This window comes from Sinocyclocheilus anshuiensis, unplaced genomic scaffold (genome assembly GCF_001515605.1).
Source record: "Sinocyclocheilus anshuiensis isolate Anshui unplaced genomic scaffold, SAMN03320099.WGS_v1.1 scaffold273, whole genome shotgun sequence".
Lineage (NCBI taxonomy): Eukaryota > Metazoa > Chordata > Actinopteri > Cypriniformes > Cyprinidae > Sinocyclocheilus > Sinocyclocheilus anshuiensis.
Window position 1 is genome coordinate 1,028,477 of NW_015540857.1, and position 8,300 is coordinate 1,036,776.

At 39.7% G+C, this 8,300-nt stretch overlaps 1 protein-coding gene across 4 annotated transcripts in view; it reads left to right on the forward strand.

Moving 5' to 3' along the window:
* Positions 1-8,300, forward strand: part of LOC107687876 (double-stranded RNA-specific editase 1-like) — a 45,132-nt gene that overhangs the window by 26,693 nt on the left and 10,139 nt on the right. For all 4 annotated transcript variants that reach the window (XR_001634174.1, XM_016485361.1, XM_016485360.1 and 1 more), the window contains exons 5-11: positions 2,507-3,441; positions 4,224-4,338; positions 4,422-4,590; positions 5,410-5,561; positions 5,674-5,842; positions 6,906-7,087; positions 7,172-7,350. Coding sequence is in view for 3 of the 4 variants with exons in the window: in XM_016485361.1 (XP_016340847.1) it covers positions 2,507-3,441; positions 4,224-4,338; positions 4,422-4,590; positions 5,410-5,561; positions 5,674-5,842; positions 6,906-7,087; positions 7,172-7,350 (1,901 nt within the window). In the remaining variant the exon portion in view is untranslated. The remainder of the gene's footprint in view (positions 1-2,506; positions 3,442-4,223; positions 4,339-4,421; positions 4,591-5,409; positions 5,562-5,673; positions 5,843-6,905; positions 7,088-7,171; positions 7,351-8,300) is intronic.

Sequence of the window (8,300 nt, forward strand, 5' to 3'; positions counted from 1 at the left end):
CACAATCAGCTTGTAACACTCCAAAGAGAAAGGAAAACTTGAAATCGCATCATATGACCCCTTTAAAGCTTTTGGGAATGGCAGCCCTGAACAATGCTTATCAGAGGAAAGAGAAAAAGAAACATATGTGTTTGAGTTATTTCACAATAAACAAACTGAAATTGTAGCCTACATAGTTTGTGCAATTACAGTTATTTAAATTGAACGTTGAAAGATAATATTGATCATGTTCTATTCTGTAATGTTAATAGAAATCATACACTGTCAGAATAAAAAGGTTGTATTTTATGCATGCAACAGCCTGTCACTGGCAGTCCCTTATGAAAATGAACCATGGTTTTACTAAAGTGACCATAGTTCAACTGTAGTATTTATAGATTTGAATCATGTGTAAACAAAAAACATATTTGAACCATGTGTAAACAAAAATATAACCTAATAAGTTACAATTAAGGCATATTGAATGTTAAAATGCATTTTAAACATAAAGTTAAGTGCTTATCATTACCCATTTTACTCTTAGTAATTTAATAATTTCATAAATTTCATCATTTAAAAGTTTAGTGCAGAAGTATCGAATCGGTATCGACGATACTGTCTTGAAAAATATCGGTATCGTATCGAAAACAAAATAAGTGGTATCGCCCATCCCTACTTCAAAGTTCCTGATATAAATGCAACCAGGAAAATGGCCAGAGAGAGAAATTGGTTTTCTAGGAACCACCCTGCTGGCTAGTTCCTAGAACTGATTGAAAGCCCCTTATGAAGAATCATGTGTGGTCACCGTGTGGTGTTTGTGTTTTGTTTTTATCCCCTTGTTTACTGCCTTTTACTTTCATCTGTATTAAAGGTTGCAAACAAGATATTGAAGTTAAGGAGATGGGGTTGTACCCTAAGATTGTCCATTGATTCCTATACCTCTTAACTTCCAATCCTTTCAGTTGATTTCTCGTTTTTTTTCTGTCATTGATTTAATATTTGATCAGGATCCCTTCACTGTCTAAACCTTCCGGTAGCATTTTGTCTCTCTTTTGTATTTTTTTTTTCACATTATTCTTGTCCTGAGCACCTGAGTAATATTGTAGTGTAAGATGTTATAAGTTCATTCTCATGTCTGTCATAACTGGTTGTCTAATTTTTGTAGCTTTAGGTTCTTCACCGTGACTGTAGATCAAATTTCTGAATGCTAAATTTATGTTGTTGACATTTAATTGTGGTTGGTCACGTATTCAATAGTTGCAGAAGTTCAGGAGGAGCGAAAAATGCTTTAATAGTAGACTGAACTTTTGATATGACCCGCTTATTGTTTTGGCAAATTTTTTTAATTGTCTTTATTGAGATAGAATAGTATGTAGCCAGGAAAGTGGGAGAGAGAGGGGGATAGGATCGGGAAAGGTCCACGAGCCAGGACTCGAACTCGGGATGCCCAAAGCGCAACGGCGCTGTATGTTGGCGCACTGCCCACGAGGCTATCGTGCTGACTGACACGCTTATCTTATCTCAATCCAGTTACAGAGAAATGAATGAACTTTTGAAGTTACTTTCTCTGGACATCAAAGGTTTGTTTTGTACTTGTACATCTTCCACCGAAGATCCTGAAACTCCTTCTGGAGAAGGACAACGAAAGTCGTGTCTGCTCCACTTTCCATGGCTAGTCTGGCTAAAGCATCGTGTGACGAAACTTGATGAGACGATACAACAACCACAGTACAAACTGCTGTCTCGGGTCATTCATTTATGTTCAATACGTCTGTAGAAGTTGAGGGACTGCTGTTTGCGGATACAGGTTCAACGCAGAAGGAAGGCAAGATGAATGCTGTGGAAAACATGCAGATCTTCCCAATCAGAATTTGGGAAGAACCTATTGACAAAATCGTCCCAAATTGAAATCTGAGATTGATTTTCTGGTAGCACTGTCTATATCATTTGTTTTTGTCTGTCTGTTCTCTCTCTTTTAAATTTTATTTCCTGAGCACCAAATAGAGTAACTTGTCAAGCTTTTACTGCAGGATGTTATAAATGAGAATTTACACTAATTTCCATCAGCTTTGGCAACTGGTTGATATGATGTTCTTTGTTTTGGTAGTTTGCAGTTGTTCTTTAGGGGTGAACAATGACATACTGTATTTAGTAATATAGTAAAAAAATATTTGGGGGGAAAAATCTGGATTCCTATGAAAATTTAGATATTTTTGAGAGATAATTTTCTACTGGAAATTATATAAATATTTAAATAATGGAAATAAAGAGTTATGTGCTGCAAGTTTGGTGTACACATTTTTTTATGTTAACAAGGCAATTTGCCCTCAGTCTAAGTGTCATATCTAAAAAATTCTTCTGAAAGCCATATTAATATTGTCTTAATGTTAAATGTTTTAGACTAAACCTGCTTTTAGGATGGTATAATTCAATCCAGTTACAAAGAGAGATGAAAGAATCTCTAAATTTTACATTTACAAGGTCCTGCATGGAAGGCATTGTAAGTTACTCTCTCTGGACATCACAGGTTCGTGTAGCGTGGACGTTAAGGAAAACCGCAACCTGGACAACCTCTCCTCCAAAGAAGTGCTGGGGGAGGGGCCTCACTTAGCTAATGGAAACGCTCGGGGATTGAGCAGGAAACGCCCTCTGGAGGAGGGCAACAAAGGCCACGGGCATTCCAAATTCCGGCCCAAGAAGCGCAGGAAACCACAAGGGCCAGTCTTGCCGAAAAATGCTCTCATGCAACTGAATGAAATCAAACCAGGACTGCAGTACAAACTTCTGTCTCAGACGGGGCCAGTACATGCACCCGTGTTCGTCATGACCGTTGAGGTTAACGGACAGTTATTTGAAGGCTCAGGCCCAACGAAGAAGAAAGCCAAACTGAATGCGGCCGAAAAAGCGATGCGCTCTTTCGTTCAGTTTCCCAATGCATCCGAAGCTCATCTCGCGATGGGCCGCACGCTGACTGTTAACGCAGACTTCACCTCAGATCAAGCAGATTTCCCAGACATGCTATTTAATGGATTTGAGACGCCCGCACCGCCTGATGACACCTTCTACTTGAGTATTGGCAGCAATGGGTCTCTCTGCTCCTTAAACAAATACCCTTTGCCCGTGGCACTGAAAAACAACAACAGGTCACGTCCTCTCCCACTACTCCCTGCACTCACAACGCCCCCTACAGGCAGTGGCAAAAATGCTGTGATGATCCTAAATGAGCTTCGGCCTGGACTAAAGTATGAGTTTGTGGCTGAGAGCGGTGAAAGCCATGCCAAGAACTTTATAATGGCAGTTACTGTAGATACTCAGATGTTCCAAGGTTCCGGACGGAATAAAAAGCTGGCGAAAGCGAGGGCGGCCCAAGCGGCTCTGTCAGGACTTTTTAACATGCAACTGGACCAGACGCCATCCCGACAACCAATCCCAAGAGAAGGACTTCAGCTACACCTGCCTCAGGTGAGAAATGTGTACCCCATCATTTTTTCCCCCAATGGTCTAAATTTTTTCCCCCAGAAAATTTACACTGGGTGCCATTGTGCAAGTGATCATTGACTCATGGTGGGGTAAGTTTAGACTACGATGAACGTAACTGATTACGCTATAAATGAATTCATTTAATTTCTTTACGACCCCATACATAGGACTTCTGTCTTGCATTTTATCAAGCTTGATATTGAAAAAGCAATTTTAATGCGATTAAATGCCATGCTTCGGTAGCTTTGCTTAACCATAATTTGTCCTTTATAAAGCTTCTGCCAGTCTTCATTTAACAATTTTAATTAAATCAGAACCTACACACGAACGTTTCAGTTGGATTTCAAATGAACTCAAGCATTAAACTTTTAATTGGTGCGCCAGTGTACACAGCATTATTTACACATTAGTTAATCCTGTTCATAATCCCTCCCATTCCCCCTTGATAACAACCGAAGAGAATAAACAGAATCTTAATTAAAATCAGATACAGAAGCACTTCTCAAACAGGAAAACACATCGCTCTCACCTCTGTCTAAAGGGATCTTTCAGTAAAAGGTCTGTGTCAGTCAAGCAGTTAATTTCTTTTGTATTCGAGCATTTGCCATTTTGCCAGCCATTCAAATGGATACATATTCTCTTTTTAAAAGCATCAATTCAATGTGGCCTTGGAGTTTATTCCGATTAATATTCCGCTGATTAGTTTAATGACATGCAAGCACTGTATACAGATGTTTGTACAGTTATGGTTGTGGGTTCCTCAGGTCCTCGCAGACGCCGTCTCTCATTTAGTTGTGGAAAAGTTCAGTGAGCTGACGGATAACTTCACGTCTCCACATGCACGCCGGAAAGTCCTTGCGGGTGTTGTCATGACAACTGGTAAGCACAATGCATGCTTATGACTGGAATGTTGAAACAGGAACATGTCCTATTTGGCTAAATCGCATTGACCGTTTTATCAGGTACAGATGTGAAGGATGCTCAGGTGATTTGCGTCACAACAGGAACCAAGTGTATAAATGGTGAGTACATGAGTGATCGAGGACTGGCCCTTAACGACTGCCATGCTGAGATCATCGCACGTCGCTCCCTCATCAGATACCTGTACAGTCAGCTGGAATACTTTCTCAGGTGAAACACATATACATATTTATCTTACATTTGCAATTATATATTTTTAATCATTCTAAATTATAATAATAATAAGTTTATTTTATATAGCGCCTTTCTACAAACTCAAGGACGCTTTACAATCATTCATTATTCACCATGACAGCAGAAATAAAGGCATACATATACACTGAATGTAGAGAACACAAAAAGCACAACCAGATCAGATATGTTTTCAGGTGTTTAGTTGTGTGTCATCTGCATAAAAATTAAAGTTAAAACCATGGCGACGGATAATGTGACCTAACGGAAGTAAATGAGGAAAACTAGAGGCCCGAGAACAGATCCCTGAGGAACACCATTAATGTCAATTTGACACTAGTATATCATATAACGACTGTCAGTTTAATGTTATTTATTGCGGTTAAAATTATAATTAAATTATAAACCAAATATATTTATAAAATAAATATATAAATTATATTTTTATAATAATAATAATAAAATATGTAATATTGTTTGGGTGGTAACAATACTCTCTAATCATCCTTTATTTTATAATCATTAAAAATGAACAAATCATTCACACTAGCCTGTGGATGTGGAAGATTATTTTTGGATCAATTTCTCAGATGCCAATTAGCATGAATTGATATGGACATGGATATGTGTGTGTAATCAATTAGACACAACCTCTATTTGCTGTGAAATAATAAATGACAGATTTGATGACATGGGTGTCAGGCCAAGGACCTATTTTCAATTATAGACATTTCAAAGCCCTCTTAATGGTCTCTGTTGACATCATAGATCTCACAAGTGTGTGTGTTTTCTCTTTAGCGACAGCACTGAGGAACATGAGAAATCCATATTCAGATGGTGTAGTGAACATGGCTACCGGCTAAAAGACGATATTCAGTTCCATCTGTATATCAGCACGTCGCCCTGTGGAGACGCCCGGATCTTCTCCCCTCATGAGGCTGGTGTCGAGAGTATGTAAATTATGACGGATGGATGGATTTGCTAATTTTGTTGTTGTATGCCACAACAAAAATGGACCAGTTTTTAAAAAGTAGTAAACTAAATTCAGCTCGCTCTTTCTAGACCAGGGCGACCGGCATCCAAACCGCAAGGCTCGCGGACAACTGCGAACCAAGATTGAGTCTGGAGAAGGTACAATACCCGTTCGTACGAGTAACACCATTCAGACCTGGGATGGAGTGTTGCAGGGAGAACGACTGCTAACCATGTCGTGTAGTGACAAGATTGCCAGGTATGATTAACAATATTGTTTTCATACAATATTTGTTTTCTCAATTGCCTCTCTCAAAATTAATTTGCCCTAAAGCAGATATTTTTAAGTTGACATTTGTAACCCATTTCAATTCCATACATGAAAAATTTATTTTTGATGCATTTCAATGTATTTTCAAATCCAAAATTCTGAATGTAAATAGGGGTCAATGTTTATTTTCTTGTGCTGTGACCATGATTAAAATCTACTCACGTTTTAAGCTAAAACTGACTTTTTTTTTCCTTTTCGTTTTGCCTTTTTTTGGAAAAGCTTTGGCTTTAATTATTGATGATTCTTTTTGAGGAAAAAAAAAAGCCTGCTGACATGAGGTGGCCCACTTTTGTGGTGACACCTCTCCTTGATCTGCTCGATGTCGAATGCTTCCTATGACCGTCTTACTTTTTTCCTTGTGCCCCCTCCCCCCAACTTTAACAAGTCTCGCTAGCATTCCGTTGCCTGCATCCAGTGACACTCAGAAAGCAGCTGATTGGCTGTCTTCTTGGCTCTGAAACCCCAATCACTTCAGCTCTCTCCAGAGCGGGGGGCTCCCTGGAGCAGGGGCATTGGGCCCCTGATTAGGGCTCTGATTATGGTCTCCAAAAAACAGCCGTCCTGCTGAGGGAAGCCTACTGCTGCAAACACATCCGCATGCCTCGCATTGGATGCCAAGAATTCCACTCCAGTTAAACGCGGTCGTTATCATCCAGCTGTGAGCTGAGGCTTTTTGAGAGCTCAGATCTGATGCATCACCTTTGGAAAAAATCATTCTGAAGTCTTCGGAGAAATCGCAGTGATTGAGATTATAGATCCCAGGTGTTATTTTTCCGATCATTTCAATGGTTGCCGTAAATATGACTGTGCACTCTTTTGACATCAGGATGTTGTTTTATTCCTTCATGGTACTGTGGCATAAGTATCGTGCTGTATGTCCGCAGGGGGTGAATACTTTGTACTGCATGCAACCAATGACTTTGTTTCTTTCCGTCAACCAGGTGCACACCTGTATTTTTTAAAAACATCTGTGGTTTTCTTTCTCCCTTAGATGGAACATAATTGGAGTGCAGGGGTCTCTTCTGAGTTATTTTACAGAACCCATCTATTTCTCCAGTTTAATTTTGGGAAGTCTGTACCATGCCGACCATCTTTCCAGAGCCATGTACCAGCGCATTGCCGACATGGACGATCTGCCCAAGCCATTCGCCCTCAACAGACCTCTTCTTAGTGGTAAAACATCTCAAATAAATGATTGATTGTATCAGTTTTCTCAGCTCTTTGCCCAACCATGTCTGTTTTCTCCCTCCTCTGCAGGTATCAGTAACACAGAAGCAAGGCAACCTGGGAAAGCTCCCAACTTCAGCGTCAACTGGACAGTCGGAGATCAGGGGTTGGAGATCATTAATGCCACCACAGGAAAAGATGATCTCGGAAGACCGTCTCACCTCTGTAAACACGTCCTCTACAGCCGCTGGGTCTGTCTACATGCCAAGGTAAAGCACTTCTGTAAAGGTGGACGATAGTTCATGGATGAATCTAAAGAATAAAGGTTTAATTTTTAGCAAATGTGGTAACTTGGTCAACCCTCTACATTGTGAGTAAATCACTCGCATATGCGACTAAATCTTCACTCTGGGCGACTAAATGATGTCTAAGTTTAATTTTTAGCAAATGTGGTAACTTGGTCAACCCTCTACATTGTGAGTAAATCACTCGCATATGCGACTAAATCTTCACTCTGGGTAATAAATTCTCAGATTTTACTTGCCAGTGTGTGAGTTGAAGGAGTATAAGTTTAGCACAGATGTATTTTCACTCGCCGAGCACACTGACTGCTTGCTTCAAAGTTTCACTCTCCGTCAAGCGATCTGTGCTATTTTTCAGTTCATCTCAATGGATGCGCAGCACACCTGTGTTTGGCATACCGTAAACTCTAGTGTGAAGGCGCACGACTCACCGTCGCTTTGTCTCACACACACGCAAAGAGAGAGAGAGAGTCTAACTGTACATAACATGCAGAATTGACGCGCTACATGTAAACAATATTCTTTCTTGTATTTTCCTGTCAAAATAACGGAGTTCCTTTGGAATTATTCAGCTTTTAAGAACTGCCGGGTTCTCTGGTAGTAGGCGGAACTAATGCGCAAACGGCAATCTCATTGGCTGGCGCTCACCTATTATCGTCCCTGTTTTGATTTCAGAGAATCAGTTCGAGCGAACGCACACAACCTGATTAATATTCATGAATCCAGCAGCTCGTTAATCCTTAGTGTTTTTTATATTGTTTTTATTAGTAGAATTCATAGTATTATTACTATTATTATTATCTTATCAGTAGGCTATTATTGTTAGTTTTTTTCCCCCCAATTTTTTTTTTTTTTTTACAGAAACACTGAATGACCAAAAAAGCACCACCACCAGTCCGAAGTTCAGTTAAAATGAT